This window comes from Peromyscus californicus, unplaced genomic scaffold (genome assembly GCF_007827085.1).
Source record: "Peromyscus californicus insignis strain IS unplaced genomic scaffold, ASM782708v3 Scaffold_9__1_contigs__length_137607984, whole genome shotgun sequence".
NCBI lineage: Eukaryota > Metazoa > Chordata > Mammalia > Rodentia > Cricetidae > Peromyscus > Peromyscus californicus.
The window spans coordinates 67,276,679-67,295,924 of NW_026294617.1; the positions used below are offsets into that span (position 1 = coordinate 67,276,679).

A 19,246-nucleotide genomic window follows, 5' to 3' on the forward strand; every position below is an offset into this window, starting at 1 on the left:
ATCCATGCGGAGCCCTGACAGGGTGGGTCTAGGGCAGAGTGGGCCTAGGGCAGAGTGGGCAGGCACCTAACAGTCCCTACTCACGGAGCTGTGGGCAGGAGGGGCGACACTGAGCAGGGAGGTGGTAGTGGTTGGAGAACATTCAGAAGGGGAGCTCAGGTTCATTCTCTAGAGAGGGTCCCTAGTGGTAAGGGCCCAAGCAAGCTGTTCAGACTGACACTGAGTTCTCTCCTCTACCAGCTCTATTCAGCCTACTGGAGGACTGGGGACCCAGTCTGATAATGATTTGATCCAGGAGGTCCCCTCCTTACCACTTTGCTATCCCGGGCTCTTTTGAGTTGCTTTGCTTCCTCTAGCCTGGCACCCCATTCAGTGCCGGCCGCTTCATGGCCCCCAGCACTGAATTCAAACACTGATGCGCTGCTCCCTGCAGAGAAGCTACTTCTGAGATCTCCAAACGAGGCTCTGAGGGGCACTGAGAACGCAGGAACTGGTATTTACCACAGGTATCATTGGTACTATCACTCAGCCACTCAGCTTTGAAAGGAACATTTATTGACTGCCATGTGCCAAGGGAAACCAACAGTGAGCATAAACACGGAGTCCTGCATCCAGGGAGCTTGCGGTCCACCTCCCTGCTAGGGGGAGGCAGAGGGGCTGATCTAGGACCGTGGAGATCACATCAGAGTGCAGCCTGAGTTAGCAGTTGGCCCATGCCTTTCAACCCAGCACTCAGGAGGCAGAGGCAGGCAGACCTCTGAGTTCAAGACCCGCCTGATCTACAAAGTAGAGCTCCAGGAGAGCCAGGGCTGCATAGGGAGACAATGTCTCAAAAACAAACTAATAAAACAAATCCAAGTCCTGCCTGGTACCACCCCTGCCTTCTTCTGCAGGTGCACGGAGAAGAAACAGTAGCTACAAAGGAAGAGATGTGGGGTGGAGTAGGGACTCTGTGGGATGCCTGAAGGACAAGCAGGAGTCAACAGGTAACCCAGGAAGGCTGAACTCAGATGTGCCAGTCCCTGGGGGAGGAAGAAGGATGGCAGATAGCCTTCTCTCCAGAAAAGAGTAGAACGGGACAGAAGAGGTAGACTGCAGGGCCACTGAGGCCTGGGAAATTTGACTGTGTAGCCCAAGGAGTACCAGGAGGATGGACCACACAGGCAGGGAGCAACCCTCCGAGCAAAAACCTGGAGGATTACCACACGAAGGGTGGCAGGTAGTAAGGGCCTGCTGTTGGAGCTAGTTAAGCTTGGAGGCTGGCCGCCTGGGAAGTGCGCAAGGCAGAACCTGTGCCTGGCACCCTCTGAAGTCCACTAGACACACACACAGCCCCGCCTGGGTACATACACAGAAAAGGTACCCAACACATACTTTTAAAATCCATCTAAAATCAGACTTATATACAACAACATTCAGCCCAGCAACCATGTCCACAGAGCCTTGGGGACTCGAACAGTGGGCTGGAGAAAGGGAGCTGGACAGTTGGCCAACCAGTGTCTCCCTTGGTGGAAGCATCTCTCCGTTCACTTCGTCAAATGTGCTTCTTCACGGCCTGCTGGTCCAGTCCCTGCTCCCGGCAGGGTCTGCGGGCACTATCCCATCCCACGCTGGCTCCTCAGCGGTCTTGGCGCCGAGGCGGAGGTGATGGAGGATGCCGTACCGGAGGCAAGTCATAGTGTCCAGGGATGTGGCTGTTCTTGGGTGAGTCATAGTGGCCAGGAGGCAGGCCTGGAGGAAGAGGGGGCATGGAGCCCCCAGACTCTTGATCTGAAGACAGAGAGGACAGGATGAGGTGACTCCTCCACCTCCCCCGGCTTCTCCTCCTACTCCAGGCTCTTTCTACCCACAGAGAGGTGAATGGCAATGCACGTACGTGGGCTGGCTGGGCCAAGCGCCTGCATGGACGACTCTGAGCAAAGCCCTCCGCTTCCCAGCCACCCCCACATGTCCACCTCAAAGGATGTGAGGATGCTGTCCCACAACTTGGTCTCCACTTTCCTGGATGCTAATTCTACCCCTCTGGTGCTATACAAGCACCATCTCAAATGCTCAACCTCGGGTGAGGAACAGACCGGAAGAAGCAGGGCAACGCCCCCAGTGTCCTGCCTGGTTTGAGACCAAACCGCCCAAAGGCCTTGCCCTTGCCGTATCATGCCACTGTTTCCGTCTCTCCCCTGCCCTTCTCCTTTCCGACTTCCCATGTGCCAGGGCCCTGCAGCCCCTGCTGGGGGCAGGGGGTGCTCACTATGGCTCAAGGGGGTGGGCTGCTCATAGGTGCCACTGTCCCTCTGTGGCTGCCGTTGGCGCCGCTGGCTGTCCCGGAGATGAAGAGGCTGCCTGGGAGGAGACACTGATGGAGGGCCCTTCATCTCCACATAGCTGCTCTCCCGAGGTTCCCCAGGCAGGCCCGGCAGATCTCTGATGGTAGCATAGGGGTTCTCGGTGCTCAGGGACAGAACGCTTGCCCCCAGCCCCTCTTCAGAGGTGGGACCTGAGGGTCAAGGAAGGAAATCAGGCTCCTTGGAGGCCCTGGCTCCCTGACCCAGCTTCCCTTCCCCTCCCTGTCCCTCTACTCGTACCTTTATGACAGAATGGTCCCGGGCCATTCCTGTGGCCATAGCTGCAGCTATAACTTCGGTCCAGGTGGCTGGAGCCTGAGGGAAGGCAGAGAGGACAGACCTCTGGTCCCTTCTCAGGCCTCTTCTGGAACTAGGCTCTTCCCCCATCCCAACCCCATCAAGACGACCCAGCAGGGGAGGCTGCACACGTCCACCTCCTCAGCCTCTGCCTCCAAGAGCCTACCTCTGTCATGGGGTTCTCGTCTGTGCTTCCAGTCAGCGGGCAGAGTAGCATGGTTATCACGCCCATGGGCTCTGCCTGGCCGCTCGGGTGCCTGGGAGCCGACAAAGAGCTGACCGCCTGGGACCTGATGGGGGACGATGGGGGCTCAGGGAGGGAGGGCACAGGCGCAGGGTCGAGGCTTTCCTGAGAAATGAGATGCCCCCCCCACCTGCAGAGCACCCCCCCCCTCAATGCACTGACCTTGTTAGGGGGTGGGGGGTTGGGAGAGCACTGAGACAGAGTGTGGTAGCTAGGGTTGGAGTAGTAGTGACTGTAGCTCGGAGAGACATCTGCAGGACAAACACGGGTACCGAGTAGCTCAGAGACAGGCGGAGGCCAGGACCACTGCCGGCTGGCCTCCCTGGCTCCTTCCATTCTTCCACCCCACACCCCCTGGGGGAAGCGTCAGCCACACCCCACTGCCCATCGCTCACTTCAGCCCCGCCCCCGCTCACCTGGCATGACATAATCCGAGCCATCCAGCCGCCCAGAGCTGTAAGCCACTGCCAGGTGCTCGTGCTCTTTGCCCTTTTGCCAATGGCGGTAGCCAATGAACAGCGCTACCAGGGCCACCACAAGGGTGCCCAGTACTGCAATGCCAATCACTGCACCCAGTGAGTTATGGATCACAGGAGAGGTGGGCATTATGGTGGAGGACTCCTGGCTTCCTGTGAGATAAAGCAGGCACCGAGATAGGCAATTTTGTTCTGCTAGTGAACGTGGGTGCACTTCAAGGAAGGCAGAGGTGGTATGGGGACCCTGCGTCACAGAACCTTGGAGGGTCACAGAGTCCAAGAACTCACCTATCTTGCAGGGTGCACCACTGTGTCCTGGGGGACAGACACAGGCCCCAGTCTCTGGGTGGCACCTCTCTCCAGGACCACACTGGCATGGCTGGGAGCAGTTGGCACCAAACACTCCTGGTGGGCAGCCTGGACAGAGCCAAGGAGGCAAGGAGGGGGTCACAGAGCCGGCAAACTGCAGCCTCCTCTTGGATAAGGGCTACGGTGTATTCAGGGACTTAGTTCTCCATCGCGGTACCTTCCAGGCAGTAGGGTCCAGTCCAGCCTGGGGTGCAGGCACAGCTCCCGTCCTGGGGGTGGCAGGTTCCGCCATGATGACACTGGCAGGCTTGGGAGCATTTGAGTCCCCAATGGCCTGGGGGACACGCTACAAGAGACAAGGGGATGTCAGGCAGGGCGGGGCCACCCCCTCTGCATGAACTCTCAGTCCTCAGTACCTCTGAAGTCTCCAGCTTGGCCTTTTCTTGGGGACACCAAGGCTCTGAGGGGCATCTACACTCTGATGACTCAGATGTTCATTTCCAGCCGTCTTGACCCACCCTGACCCACCCACTTGACATCTGCTCTCGAATCCCTACCGGCCATTTCAAAATAATGTACCCAGTGCTGGGGAACCAGAAACTTCCCAACATCCCCTGGGGGGGCTCAGCACGGGGCTTGTTTGTTTCTCTTTTCAAATATCTGTCTCCTACCTGGGTACTGGGATTACAGCCTAATATGTTATCTGTGTGTGTGATCCTAGCAAATAGATTATAGTAGACACTACTGAATTCTCTGCAGAAAACAACCACACAAAGACTGGCCCAGAGCACTTCCTTTACGCCCTGACTGCGGAAGTGCGGTCTCTGGACCGCCACTTCTCCCTTCAAAACTTGCTTCTGCTGCCTAGACGAGTCGGCCCTTTATCATCGTATAGTTATGTGGGAGACAGATATAAAACAGCCATGGCTGCCGGGGGAGGGAGACCCATGTTCCAGTCAATAGCCCCATGCCCACACAGGCCAACAAACTGGACTCAGTGGGTTACAGAAAAGGAATGGGCACTTGGTAGGAGAGAGACATATTAGGGCTTATGAGGGGGAGTGGGATTTGGTCAAGACACATAGTATATGTGTATGAACTCTCCAAAGAATAAAATTAATAGTTTTTTTTTTCATTCTTGTTTTTGTGTTTTGGTTTTTCAAGACAGGGTTTCTCTGTGTAGCTTTGGTGCCTGTCCTGGAACTCACTCTGTAGACCAGGCTGGCCTCGAACTCAGAGATCCGCCTGGCTCTGCCTCCCGAGTGCTGGGATTAAAGGCGTGCGCTACCACCACCCGGCTAAATAGTTTAAAATAAAAAAAAAATTTTTTTAAAGGAAGAGAAAATAGTATGTCCAAGAGGGAAGTTTTGGGGATTTGCTGTTCCATAAATACCCTGCTCTTCCCAGGTTCTAGAAAGGCAGAAAATTTCTCCCTCTGACATGTTCGCTGCTGCATCCTCCACTAAAACCAGTTCCCAGCATGAAGGTGATGTCAGGATTTTTCCTATTGTACAGATAACCAAGTAAGGTGAGTGGGGGGGGGCCTTCTGCCCAGAGCCAGGAGACTGAGGTTGCAGGGCTCAGCCACGCAAGCAGCAGGCACACCTGCTCCCACACAAGCTGCTACGCACATTCGGAGCAGTCGGGGCCTGTCCAGCCTGCCAGACAGTAGCAGGTCCCGTCCGAAGGGTGGCAGGAAGAATGGTTGTTGCACTTGCAGGGCACGCAGCGTTTGCCGTAGCGACCAGGCTGGCAGGCTGGGGAAGGGGAGGCACGGTGACTGGGGGGGCCTTGCCCGGGGTCTCCCTTCCCACCTCCCCCTGGATTAACTATCCCGGAGATGGGAGGCAGAGGCAGAACCCAAGGGGTGGAGTGGGGCTCCTGCATCTGAACTGCTAACAGGAGGGAGTGGAGTGCGCTCACGCCTCTGGCAGGATGGGCCTCGGAACCCTGGTGCGCACACACAGTTGCCATTCTCGGGTACACAGGTACCCCCATTTTTGCAGGTGCAAGTATTGCTGCAGTTGGCTCCCCAGAAGCCCTCAGGGCAAGGCAGGTGGCAGCGTGAGCCTGTGGGAGACAGCTAAGGGTCATCTCCTGTGGCGTACACTCCCAACTCCACAGCAGACCTGAGACCTCGACACCCGGAATGCTCACCCATCCAGCCAGCCTGGCATCGGCAGTGTCCATGAACAGGGTCACAGCCATCAGAGTGGTCACAGTCACAGACACTGGCGCAACCTTCACCAAACTGCCCCTTCTGGGAGAGCACAAGGAGGGGAGAGTAGCCCAGTCAGTGGAGAGGTGCTGCGCCCTCCCCTCCCCCAGGCAGGTGGGCTGTGATCACTCACCGGGCAGGGAAGCTGGCAGTGAGCCCCATGCCACCCAGGGGTGCAAGTGCAGGTTCCAGTTTGGGGACTGCAGGCTCCCTCATGGGCACACTGGCAACTGGCATTGCAACTGAAGCCCCAGGTGCCAGGGGGACAGGGCACAGAGCAGTTACCACGCTGCCAACCTAGAGAAGGCAAGCAGGTATACCCTGGGTAAGGGTTGTGCCAGCTTTGTGCTGTGAGCTGGGCATGAGAAAAAGCACATGAACAAACAATTGTCTGGGCCTCCTATGGCTGCCACCCCACCTGGGCATCCCCCCCTCTTCCACCCCACCTGGGCCTCCTCTGTCTCTCCTACAGAATACAGGAGGCTGACAACAAACCCAAGGTCATAGTGGACCCCACAGGCCATCTGTGGGATGACAGGGAGAAATGAGGGCTGAAGACTCCATGCTTGGTTGAGTCTATACCACTTGCTCTCCCCACCTGCTGATGTCGGGGTGTCCTTGCCATTTACCTGCCCCAAAGGACAGCCCTTGGGAGAGCTCACTGGTACAGTCCTGGGACATTTCTATGGACCTGAGGGTGGGAACGTTCATCATAGAGGTATCTTTTGGTCTACACCTTGTAAGGGCAAGTATGGCGTTTGTAGCTAGAGAAAAGCAAAATGACTAGGGCGTTTGGGCTCTGCCTGGGATCCCAGCACTCCAGAGGCTGAGGCAGGATGGGTGCTTGGATTCTGAGTCTATCCTGGGCTATATAGTGAGACCTCGTCTGGAAAAAAAAAAAAAAAGCAGGACGGGAAAGGGAGAAGGGGGCAGGAAAGACAGGATGAGAGAGGACAAAGAAATAGTGTTCCAGCAGGAACTAGCCCGGATCCGTTCCCACAGGCCCACTTCCAGTAAGTTTTGCTCCGGTGCTCTCCTCACCCCCCATCCCGCCCCTCCCAGAGACCCTAGTCCATTACCTTCCTTGCAAACGCACGTGCCGTCGATGGGGGAGCAGGCGATGGCATTTTCGCAGGAGCAGCGGGAGGAGCAGTTGATCCCGTAGGTGTCGGGTGGACAGAGGTTAGCGCAGTGCGGTCCCTGAAAGCAGAGGGCGCACGAGTGAGGGGCCGTCCAGGCTCCACCCCGCTCCTCCTTTCCCCAGGATGGGGCACAGCCTCACCGTGTAGCCCGGCGCGCACCGGCAGAGGCCGCTGTCGGCAAGGCAGACGCCACCGTGCAGACACAGGCAGTGCTCCTGGCAGCCGGGCCCGTGCGTGTCCTGTGGGCAGCTCTCGTTACAGTGCAGGCCGGCCCAGCCCGGCTGGCAGGCGCACTCGCCGTGCATAGGGTGGCAGCTGTGGGCGCAGGAGGGGACACGAGCGTCTGAGCTGTATGACAGGGGTCCCTTCCTCTGCAGAGCCCGAGTAGGGAGCCAAGGGGCTCCGTGAGATCCTCCGTGAGAGCCAGGCTGGGCCAGGAGCAACGCCCAAGCCGCTCCCGCCCCGTCCCTAGACCCCTCCTCGATCCTTCTGTGCCACCAATGCCGCCCTTAGCTATATATACCCTGGTGCTTTCTGTTTCTCTGTCTCCCTTGACCGTGTTTCCCGCAGCCCACCTGAGACTATGTTCTAGATCGCAGGTGCAGGGCTCCTGGCAGCTGAGACCGTAGAGGCCGTCTGGACAGAGGCGTTCAGTGCAGCGGTCGCCTGTGAAGCCATGTTCACACAGACACGCGCCATTGGCAGGAAAACAGCGGGCACCAGGGGCGCAGTCGCAGGGCTCAGCACAGTCTTGCCCGAAGCGGCCCACAGGGCACTCTTCATGGCACCTGGGTACCGGGTTAAGCACGGCTGTACAAACTGGGCTCCACCTCCTCCTGGTCCACCCAGCTCCCTAGAGCCACAAGCTCACCGATCCCCGATATAGCCAGGAGCGCAGTGGCACTGCCCAGTAAACCGGTCACAGAGACCACCGTTGTGGCAGCGACATTCCTGAGTACAGTTGGGTCCATAGAAACCCTCTGGGCAGGGCAGGGAACAGATGACACCCTGTGGGTGGGTGAAAAGTCACTTAATCCCCTTCTCATGGCCACAGGCGGTTGGACACCCCCATATACTCAAAGCCCTCCAACCTCGCTGGGGTCCTGAGAGCCCATCTCATGAAAGCCCAGAGCCCTGTCCTGAGCCACCCTCAGAATTCTCCTGGGAATCCCAACCCCACCCTCACAGCCCCCACCCCTTCATACCATCCAGCCCGGCGGGCAGCTGCAGGAGCCTTGGGGGACCTGGAAGACACCTCCATTTTGGCAAGGATAGGTTCTGGGGCAGAGGAAGCCAGCAGTGCCCTGTGAACAGGGCACATTACAGCTGTGGAACAGGGGTGAGGTCAGAGTGTCATCAGGAAGCACCTTCAGCTGGCCCTCCTTGCTCCCCAAGGCTGGCTACCTGCACAGCAGGAGCCTCTGGAGCAGGTGAATGGCAAGGACACCCCGACATCAGCAGGAGGGGAGAGCAAGTGGGCCCCTCCTCCACCTGCTCAGATGGTCCCCTCTTCACATCTGCTCCTACTACAGTTTTTCTACCCTGGAGGGCTCAACACCCCAACCCTCTCTGCGTGTGGCCTTGCAAGCAGTTCTGCCTAAGTCCTCAACTCAGCCTCGCTTGACCACAGGCTCGCTCTCTCTCTCTCTCTCTCTCTCTCTCTCTCTCTCTCTCTCTCTCTCACACACACACACACACACACACACACACACACACACACACACACCCCACACACACACACTTCCTCACGCTGTGATTGTGGCAATTGTTCTAGGGAACAGTTCACGAGGAGTTGATGGCTGCTTGAGGCTGCTTGGCTGGGACCCAGCAGAGCCGGACTAAGATCTTGGTCTCTCAACTTCATCATTTCCTCATGTACGGTCCAGTGTCTATGGCCTCGTCACACACCTGGGTCCTGTTCTCCCGGGGGGACAGAAGCAGGCTCCGTTCTGGGGGTCACAGGATGCCCCGTGGCAATGACAACCAAACTGGCAGGCGGGACCATAGTGGCCAGGGGGGCAAGGCTGGAGGCAGTTGGGGGGCTGCAGGCCAGAGGGGCAAAAGCACTCCCCACTCTTGGGATCACAGGAACTGCTGTTGCCACAGTGGCAGAGCTTGTCACACCTGGGCCCCCACTTTCCTGGGGCACACTCTGTGGAACAGAATGAAAGGGAGTCACCAGGCACTTAGCTTCCAGTTAGATCCAGTCTTACCGCCCCCACACCCATACCCTCTACCCCATCTCCAGGAAGGGCAGCTAACAGCGACAGTCTCCAATGAAAAGCCATCCGAGTCACCAACAACTCACCGCTGGAACAGTCGTCACCCCGCCAGCCTGGTGCACACTGGCACCGATTAGGAGCCACACAACGACCATGGACACACTCCTGGGCACAGAGTGCTGGCCAGAGATGGGATGAATGAGAAGATGCCTCCATCCCACCCTCCCACCCTTGATCTATGAAGCCAGAGCCATCCCTCCCATGCCAGGGACCTGCAGGTCCCCAAGCACCAGCTCTGTCTGAGATGAAGACTTGGGGTGCGACCCCAGGGGTCCAGGCTCCCTGACCCCTCTCTGTGAACATGTCTAAACATCTTGTCGGGAAATGGGGGGATTCTCAAGTGGGTAGTTGGATAGAGGTATGGTCAGAAAGGGTAGGGGCTGAGGTGAGGGCTAAGTCGGGCTAGGAAGCTGGCCTGCAGAGCCTGGTGACAGAGCTGGATGAAGGGTCAGGGGACGGCAGGGGCCCATCCTTAGATAGGCTCACAAGAGGCTAGGGAACAAGAGACTGGACAATAGCGAAGTCGGTCCGTCCTCCACTCCCGGCCCCTCTTCCAGCCCTGTTACCCCAACCCCAGCTACAGCCAAAGGGGGGATCTAAAGGAGCAGACAGTAGCACCCCACTCACCATACCCCTTACTAGGACAGGGAAAATTCCGACAGATGGGTCCCTCCCATTCCATTCCCACCCTGACCCAACGCAAGACTTACGGACACAGGCCCCGCTGCTCTCATAGTAGCCCCCACAGCACTGAAGACGTGGGCGGGAGTCGGTCTTAACCACCTGACGGTACACAGTCCGGTAGACAACCCTGCAGTGGCCCAGGAGGTGGCCATCAGTGCAGAGGCCCTGGCTACCCCACCTCTCCCCCCACCCCCATCACACCTCAGTGAGGCACTGGAGGGGTTGAGTGTTCCTTCTCTGCCCCACGTCAGCCACACACATGTACAATGAACCAGACACACCTTCACAGGCCACCTGGGTGCCCACTATGGACAGCTGAATGCCTTGAGGTCAGAGTGTCCTCTGAGCACCAAAGGTTCTGAGAGGGGCCAGGGCTCGGCCAGCTACGGGTTCATAGAAGGATAAAGCACTCACGTGGGCCGAGGACAGCTGTGGGGGTCCTCCCAGGGCCTGTCACAGGACTCGGCTGGCAGCAGGCTGAAGGGGCGTAAGTGGGACTCCTTAGTGGTGGTGGTGAAGCTGTAGGATGAGAACAGTCAGGCCCAAGGAGAGCCCTGGCCTGCGTGGGCAGGGTGCAGCAGGGAGCCAAGGCCAGGCTTCACCATGCAGAAAACCAGCACCCCAGTATCTGGGCTTCCCCATCCCACTCCCCACCCGTCTTGTCTAGGGGCTCCTTCTAGAACCGGAATGTTCTAGGAGTCCTCCCACCCTAGCTGTTCTCATCCTAAGGGCCAAAACCATCCACACGCACACACGCGCACACGCGCACGCGCACACGCACACGCACATGCTTGCACACCTCCCAATGAAGGAAGCTTGAACTTGACTGCTCAATCTTGACGCAGCAGTGGACTAAAGCACTTTTGGCTAACCCTGGGCCCTGTTTTCCAGTCCGGGCCCTACCTTCTCCCCACCCCCACCCCAGCCAGCCCCTCTGCTTGGGCTACACTACATGGCTCCCTCCCACAGGGATCCAGGGACAAGGACAGGTAAAAATCAGGGTCAGAGATAGGACAAAGACTGAGACAAGGGCAGAGGTGGGAAAGGTCAAAGGCCATGGAGGGGCACAAAGACACCAGAAACAGATTCCTAAGAGGAACCATTCATCCGGGACAAGCATTCAGCTTGGGGCCCTTCTCACCTTTCCCAAAAGGTACAGACATTGGGATCGTTGGAGCTGAGCGTTCTGGCCAGACCCAGGCCGAGGGCCAGGAGAAGGAGGGACCGCAGAAGAGGCGGCATGGCAGAGGCCCGCCGCAGGGCACACAGCCACTGAACAGCGCAGCCAGCAGCCGAAAGGACGCATCTGCAGAGAGGCAAGCAGTGGGCATGCTGAAGAGACCAGCCCACGGCCTCTGTGGTCCTGTGGTCCACGGGGCAGGACTCCAGCTCCCCCAGGACCCCAGAACAGTGATCCTAGCACACTTCTGTGGCTCCAGATCTCGGCTCAGTTTGAACATTCTGACCCCAGCCCTCATTATTCCTGGAACTCTGTGCCACCTTGCTTTTCTGTCTGCTCCCTGACAGCTCCGCCCACCACCACCCCACCACCTCCAAACACACACACACACACACACACACACACACACACACACACACACACACACACACACACACACACACTGGCTGGCGGCATGCTCATCTCTTTTAGTGCCTCCTCGTACCGTTCACTACATATCCACGTCGCGCATCACTTGACCACCCCCTGGCCTAGCAAATAAATACTAAGGACACTGAAAGGTGTGCCACGGTGTGAACTGCCACGGTGTGAACCTGGGACCGATGAAGGAGGTTCTAAGGGAAGCCAAATTGGGCCCAGTCCACGAGAACTTTCAAATGGCCAGGACAGTTCACCATCGGATGCCACGGACAGCAAGTTCCATCACTGTATGTGGGCAGCCAGGAGCCAAGGCCATGCTAATGAAGTATTGTCAGGAGGCTCTTGCCACAGGGGATGGCAGTGGGGCTGCAGCTGGGCGACCACCCAGCCACTGGGGCGATTTCCATCTTTCTCTGACAGCTCAAGGAACCTGGCTCCTCCTCATCTCCACACCTAGGCCTCACCCCCGAGGGTGGGAAGAGTCAGGACCCCGGATGGGATGGGTTTTTCTCTGGCCGCCCAGGCTGAGGAAAAGCTGACAGCTATGGCCCGGGCTAACTGCTCTACTCTCCAGAGATACCACATCTGCTTGTAATTTTTCTTCCGGAGGAGAGAGGTCGCAGTTACTGGCCCCTTACACCCCTGAGTATCTCTGGAATGTTGTTGCAGCCCCATCCCTGGCCCCCCCACCCCACCCACATATTCTCCAGATCACGATTCTCTCAGCTCAGCCGGGGCACCTTCTTCTCAGATGAACACAGGCTCCCTGACCGAGCCCCATTCCCTACTGTGGCCCACCCCCAGCTTAACCCCCTAACAGCTGAATTTCCCCCATCATCCTCTTTGTTCCTGCTACTGCTGCCCAGAGCAAACTCCCAGCTCCTTCCATGGGCCAGAGACACTACACCCCACACATCCCCTGGGGCCCAGCTGCACCTCTAGCCAAGTCTCAGTCGACCAAGTATCTCACCAGTGATGCCAGCGCGGGCCTGGGAAGCCAGATGATGTCCTGGGGATCCCACTGCCCAGGGTCTAAATCCTTAAAAGAGGAAACCCAGCTGGCCCCACCCTCCCCTACCACCCTGTCAGGTGTGAAGGGCTCCCATTTGGCTGGCTTGGCTACTGGGCTGGCATTGTGGCCTCGGGAGATGGGGACGTGCCCAGGGAGCCACACCATGATCAGAGGTACCCACTGCTACTCACAACCTGATCCAGGGGCTGTACCACCAAACAAGTCCCCACCCCTACAAAGTCAGTTCCTTCTCTCAAGGTTCCCAAACTGTCTCCTCCAACCTTGCCCTACGCACTGCCCACCAACAGGGTTGGCTCGAACTGGTCCAAGCTACTCTTCCCCACTCGCCCGCGGGTGTTCCACAGCCAGGGCCATGGGCAGAACCCAGAGCTCTCCACATCTCTGCCCCTACTCCGAGTCTGTTCCACACTCCATTCTTCTAGAATCTTGGGCTCTTGTCAAGATGCAGTCTCACCTACAAAGTCACCCATGGGACCCAGTGCACTGCCCTGTCCTGTCTGTTCCTAGAGTCCCTAGCGGGAAGATTGAATAAAGGTGGAAGAAGGTTGGGCTGTGGCTGCATAAAGTCCTTCCCAGGCTCACCTGCCCTTACCCCCAGGCCACAAGTATCAAGTGTTGCCCCTTCTTCCCCTTCAGTTCAGCTGGGGCCTCAGGATGGCCCTGCACAGAACAGGGGGTACAGTATTACGGGAGATGACTAACTGGAACTCTGCTAGGTGGCTAGTTGGCTGAAGAAGGGCTATACCTTCCCTCTTCCCAGAGGCCTTCAGGGTGGGGCTGCATTGTGGAGGAGGTTTCAGCTGCTCTGCTGTCCAGGGCGAGAAGCCAAGGTGGAGCCAGCAGAGACCAGCCGGTGGACAATAGGGAGGGGAGATGGAGGGGGGGGGGGTCCTAGCAGAAAGCGGAAGGATTTTACCTGACCATTCCCAGCCTGAGAAATAAACACAGGCCTGATGAGGACCCCAAAGCCTCCAAAGTTGGCTTCCCCCCGGGGGGAGAGGGGAGCTGGTGCAGCTGATGCCTGTCCCATGAGCCTCCAGCTACTCTCCAGTCCCAGTAGCACCCAGCCTCTATGACTATACACCCATCAAGGTGCTTAGTCCTTCGTTCCTGGCTCCCTGCCCCAGGAGACCCCTCTCGGGCCCCCTCTGCTCAACCTCCATTTCCCAGGAAGCTTCTGTTTTGACCAAGGGCTTCCCCTCCCAACAGTTAAAATGTGGCCCTGTACTATTCTGAGATGGGTCAGGGCAGGCAGGGAGTGACTCCCATAGGCCACCTCTCCATCAGCCCTCGTGGAAAGTGCTACTCTCCAGTCCACAGAGGAAGCAGACTCAGTAAATAGAGGAGTCCGCCCCGGAGCCACAGCCAGTGGTGTCAGAAGAGGAATCCAAACTCCAGCAGCGGCGGAGGCCTCCCAATAGTTTTATTTCTGGACGGGGATTAGGAAACCCAGGGGCTTGATATCTTTACAGCCCCAGTTATAGGAATGGGGAGCTGGCCAAGGGCTGGCCGAGGGGAGGGGAGGGGAGGGGAGGGGAGGCGGCCACTAGAACATGATCAGAGGCGTGGGAACCGCACTGAAGGCAGTCAAAATGAACAACTTTTCTCTCCCACCTCCACATGCAAATTGCTGGGCTCTTGGCCAGGCTCAGCTCCATTTCCTGCCTGCAAGGCTGCAAGCTACATTCCTGCCCTGAGAGTCCAAGTCCCACAGGGCCCGGGCCTGTTCCCTCTCCAAGAGCCCCTCTACCCTCCCTGCACCCCAGCCTCTGGGAGGAGGAAGTGAGTCTAGGGCCTCTGGGAGCTGGGAGATGAGAGAAGAGGGTCCTTAACCAGAAAAGGGCAAACGGGAATGGTGGAAGAAGACGCGGGAACTTCTGCAGGCCTTTCCCAGCTCCCTCACCCTCTGAGGATTGGTTTCGCGTGGGATAACCCTTGCACTCTGGCCCTTTTATCCCAGTTCCGGAGAATGGTAGCAAACCCTGCCACAAGGTTACCGTAAAGGTTAACTGGGGTGGCACACTTGGGGCCGATCTGTAACATGCACTGCCCCATCCACAGTAATTGTACCCAACATCCACAGGACCCCCCTGTGTTCCCCTGGCATTCATTCCAGGAAAAACTGGGTTGTTGTTGTTGTTGTTTTTTTTCTTTTTCAAGAACCCCCACGATGATCCGGGAATAAACAGGGTTGAAAATGCTGACGGGAGAAAGGAAGTCTGGGGTGGGGGGAGGCCAGAACCTGATCCCCCAGAAGGACGGGCTGCCTGCCAGGTGCATCTTCGAGCTAGAGCCAGTAACAGGGCAGGATCCCTGGATTTCCTCCCCTCCCTCACCTGCAGTACCAACCCCAACTCTCTGATACCCGCCCCCCCCCCCCATTTTGCAGTCCAGAGACTCTAATTCTAGTGTCACAAGCTGTGTGACTTTGGTTAAGTCCCTTGGGCCCTCTGAGCCGCCACCCACACATCAGCCTCCCTCATAACGGACTGTTTAAGCCTGGCATGTTCCTCGCACACCTTCTCCTGGTTTTCCTCGGCACCCTTGCCTTCCATCCTGGTCGGTGAGTCTCCCATTCTCCTTTTTCTGTCAGGGCCCTCACGGACGGTTGAGTGGTATGTTCCCCGCACAAAGAGAGGCGGACAAAGGGACACCCAGGCTGCCCTGCAGCTTAGCTTGGTGCTGAGGTGCTTAGCATTTGAGTCCCTCTCTCTGCCCTTTGCCACCGAGACACGCTGAGTGAGACCCCAGCCCAGACCTCCACGTTCTCCCCCCAAAAGAGAACTCTGCCAGCACTGACTGCCCAGTGGCACCTCACACCACGGTCTCCCCAAGCACACAGGGCCCCTCCTATATCCAGCCAAGCCGGGCTCGGCACGCCAGGCATGTCTGCCGGATGGAGGAACAGGAAGCCTGAGAGAGGCAGACTGGAGGCCGGGGCAGCAGGAGCAGGGCAGGGGTGAGCGGCTGGCCTGCCGCTGGCTCAGGAAACGGAGGCTAGAGGGTCTACCACGGACCTTGTTTACTCATCAGGAAACAGAGAACCAGCAGGGAATCTGACTCACAAACCCAACCAGTCCCCGCCCCAGCCCTGACTACCACCTGGAGAGAGGCGGCTCTTCTCACCAGAGGAGGCGTGGAGGGTCTTCCTCAAGTGAGTTGCCCAAGGGCTGTCTGGCCACCAGACTGGGGCACGCCTGGAGGGCAGCTTCCCCACTGGCCTGCCTCCCTCACCACCATGCAGAGATGACCTCCAGAAATTCTAATTCTGGCAGGGCGAGATGGCTTTTACCTATAATCCCAACACTCCGGAGGTTGAGGTAGGAGGGTAATTTATTCCAGGTCGGCCTGGGCTACACACAGAGTGAGCTGGAGTTCAAAACAAACAAACAAACAAACCAAAGCACAGCCCATAGGGCAGTTCTGGCCACTGCCCTCTTCTACCACCTTCTGTAGCTCTGATTACAGGAAAGGCCAGCTATACCAGGCGTCTAGCCTTGTGACACGCCTCTCACCATGCAGCCATCTCTGCTCAAGCCTCCTCAGAATGTCCAGTTGCCCCCAGCCTCCACCAGGAAGCCCCTCAGTGTTCAAGCCTCCCCTCCTCTCCCTGCCCTGTAGACTAAACGGGCATGGCTCCCATGGCCCAACAGAGTTCTGCCTGTTTTCCCTGAGTCTGCTTGTGCCTCCTGGCTCCAAGTGGGACGCTCCCCCTGACCCAGGGGGATGACCCAGCCAAAGTCAGTACCTGTGTCCCTCCTCTGGGAGCAGGTAGAGCTAACCCAGACCACTCTAGGGGCTGACAGAACACTGTAGTCTAGGGAGGGACTAAGGGACAGCCCTCTGTGGCAGCTCCATCCACCAGCCTGCTCTCAGTCTCCCCTCCCCAAGTACAACACACTCCAACATCGGCGTGGACCGATGTTTCCTCCGAACTCAGCCCAGGGCCACAGTGGGCTCTTTCACTGGCCTGGGCTTGCTTGGTGGTGCTGGGAGTGGAACCCTGGTCCTTGAGCATGCTAGGCAAATGCTACACCAGTGAGCTGTACCCTAGCCTGCCCATAACGCTTATCCACGGCTGTCTGCCACTGTGTCAGAGCTGGCTTGGACAGGGCCCTTCTCCCACACACCTGGGTGCTGAGCACCAGCAGGTGGACACCCCAAACGGAGTACAGAGCACTGCAGCTTTCCTTCTGAGGCCTACCAGAGAGGCTGTGGCCTCCCCTCAGCTCCCCTCAGGCCTCCCAGAGCCCCAAACACAGTGCAGTGTGACTGGGAAGAGAAAAAGCAGCCGCAGAAAGACTAACACCGCAGGGTGAAAGATGGCCCCGCCTCTGCCATACCGGCCTGGGTCAGGAACTCCTCAGGGTTGGCATCCAAGTTCCCAGGTGCTGAGTGGGACGAGGGTACAGAAATGCAAGGCTCTGAGTCACCGTGCATGTAGGGAATATGGACTAGAGAAGAGTCCTCATCCTGGGTCTGGGGGCCACAGAGTCTTCCAAACACAGGGACTGAGTCCCAGATGCCCCTCTGCGGGTGGGGGCAGCCACAGGAAGATGCCCACACTCCGGATCCTGCTTCCAGGCTGCTTCTCAAGGCTGTGTGCAGGTGTGTAACACTAGTTATCACCCTGGGGAAACACAATGAGGACGAACCTTTCCCTCCCCTTAGCTCTTATGCCTCCTATTTCAGAGGTGAAGAAATGGGAAGGGGGTAATTCGCCCTCCAACACACAAGCCACCCGAGCACAGCAGGGGGCTGGACCAGGCCTGCACACCTTGTGTGCTCTTCCTTCCATCTCCGTGGCTTCTCCTCAGCCTGGGATCTTTGTCCTCGGACAGCCTCTCCCCTACATCCACAGTTCTCCCCCTGGGGCCTGTCTCACCCGTCTGTGTGTCTGGTTTGGCCTGTGTCTGTGTTTACGTCTGTCTACCCCCTCTCCTCCTGGCTGTCCGCTAGCTTCCCCCACAGAGCAGGTACCAGGAGTCACCACCACCTGCACCACGCTGGAGACGAGGCCACAGGGAGCTTCTTCAGAGGAGTCAAGATATTGTAGAGCCCCTTACCTACCTATCTTTCTTCCTCTAGGTCTCCCGCTGCTGGAGCGGGGTGCCTGGGGAGGGTTTCCTCTTCTGGGAAAGTCTGATAGGGCACGTTGGTTGGTGTGGAGTGGAGAAGCAAAAGTCAGCCCTCCCTCTTCACCCCGCTCTGAGAAGAAAGGGGCAAGCGGGGCGGGGGGGTGGGGGGGAGGCGGCAGGGATACGGTGGCAGGCTTTGGAAGAGGTTGGTGGCAGGCTTTGGAAGAGGTCATCCGTTGGAGAGCAGCAGGGGGGCAGACTGGGAGGGTGGGAGGCCTGTCCACACCCACCTCACCCGTCCACACACTGTTACACTATGGGGTGGAGTTGGGTTTGGAGAACAGCCTCCATCCCTCTAGGCCCAGCACAGGCAGGGGTTGAGAACTGACCCCTTATCCTGCCCTGCCTGGAGCCGAGGCCTGGCTGAGCCTGGGAGTCTCAGCCAGCACATGCTGTTCCCATCTCTTGGGACTAGGGTCACAGTCCCCAGCTGGGGCAGGGAGCTCCAAAACAGGGAGTCACGAGTTCAGGGCTAGAGGCTGTAGAGGCTGGAAATAGGGATGAGAAGCCAGAGAGGCCTTGCTGGAGCTTGGGCTCCTGGGCTCCAGGGCCTGGCAACCGGCCACATCACCCAGGCAGAGAGCCTTCAGAGGCTATGCTATGGGTGCCCATGGCTGACCTCTCCCACAAGGTGGGAAGGGACTTGCAAATCTACCAACACCAAACAGAGTCCTTTTCCAGGAGACATGCTTTCCCTCAACCACAGAAGGAAACAGGTACAGTGTTTTGTTAGCGCCTCCAGAAAGAAGAAATTGAGGGATGGAGGGAAGACAAGGTTTAGGATTCCTTTTCAGGGTTTCAGCACCACCAAGGTTCCAGCAACCTGCACACTGGAACCCAGGAGGCAAGCCTTCCAGGCTGCCTTCCCCGGGGCAAAGAGAACACTCTCCCGGGCTGGCCCTGGGTTCCTAATCCTCACAACCAGAGTAGCTTTTCTTCCCATTTAGGTGGATCGATCTCTCTCTCTCTCTCTCTCTCTCTCTCTCTCTCTCTCTCTCTCTCTCTCTCTCTCTCTCTCTCTCTCTTTCTCTCCCTGTCTGCTCGCTCTCTCCTTTCCCTCCTCTCTCTTTTTACTTAGCTCTCTCTACGCAGATCTTTCTCTCCACTCTCCTATTACCTTTGTCTCCTTTCTCTTTTCTCTTTCCACTTAGACGGCTCGCACTCCCTCCACCCCCATCTCCTCTTTCCACTCAGCTCTCTGCTGGGTTCCATCCCAGCAGTCTCAGGCTCCAGAGCCCAGGGTTGGGCTGGTCACTCACCTGCCTCGGAGCTCAGAGCTCAGAGCTCGGGCGGCGCGGCGGCGTGTGCACCGACGACGGGTCCCGCTAGCCGACAGAGCAAGCTGCACGGGCAGGAAGGGGGTGGGCCTCCGCCCGCGCCCAGGCAGGAAGTCCGCGCAGGGAGGCTGGAGCCGGGCCGGGTGGGGTCAGGCCTCCGCACGCCTGTCTGCGAAGTGGACGAGGAGAGCCGCCCAACCTGAC

General features: G+C 58.1%; 1 protein-coding gene across 4 annotated transcripts; it reads right to left on the reverse strand.

Moving 5' to 3' along the window:
• Positions 1–533: 533 nt before the first annotated feature.
• On the reverse strand, positions 534–19,246 carry Pear1 (platelet endothelial aggregation receptor 1). 4 transcript variants are annotated; one of them, XM_052731404.1, is made up of 23 exons: positions 19,025–19,246; positions 11,136–11,300; positions 10,409–10,513; positions 10,021–10,121; positions 9,337–9,429; positions 8,937–9,180; positions 8,234–8,354; positions 7,900–8,036; positions 7,604–7,816; positions 7,169–7,343; positions 6,966–7,086; positions 6,020–6,183; positions 5,826–5,928; positions 5,592–5,738; positions 5,300–5,425; positions 3,886–4,014; positions 3,648–3,776; positions 3,300–3,512; positions 3,046–3,134; positions 2,806–2,929; positions 2,583–2,657; positions 2,249–2,494; positions 534–1,770 (listed from the first exon to the last, which is right to left on the reverse strand). In XM_052731404.1, the coding sequence occupies exons 2-23, from the start codon at positions 11,234–11,236 to the stop codon at positions 1,619–1,621; spliced, it is 3,108 nt and encodes a 1,035-aa protein (XP_052587364.1). In that variant the 5' UTR covers positions 11,237–11,300; positions 19,025–19,246; the 3' UTR covers positions 534–1,618. The 4 variants fall into 4 exon arrangements, with proteins under 4 accessions (XP_052587364.1, XP_052587366.1, XP_052587367.1 ...); XM_052731406.1 differs by lacking the exon at positions 19,025–19,246 and adding an exon at positions 17,698–17,833; XM_052731407.1 differs by lacking the exon at positions 19,025–19,246 and adding an exon at positions 12,565–12,597.

Excerpts from the sequence above, each read along its gene's own strand:
- Pear1 (XM_052731404.1), bottom strand. The coding sequence starts at position 11,236 with ATGCCGCCTCTTCTGCGGTCCCTCCTTCTCCTGGCCCTCGGCCTGGGT. Across the intron at positions 7,087-7,168 it reads GGTGCGCGCCGGGCTACACG|GGACCGCACTGCGCTAACCT; the intron begins GTGAGGCTGTGC and ends CTCTGCTTTCAG. Across the intron at positions 3,777-3,885 it reads TGGACCCTACTGCCTGGAAG|GCTGCCCACCAGGAGTGTTT; the intron begins GTACCGCGATGG and ends GGCTCTGTCCAG.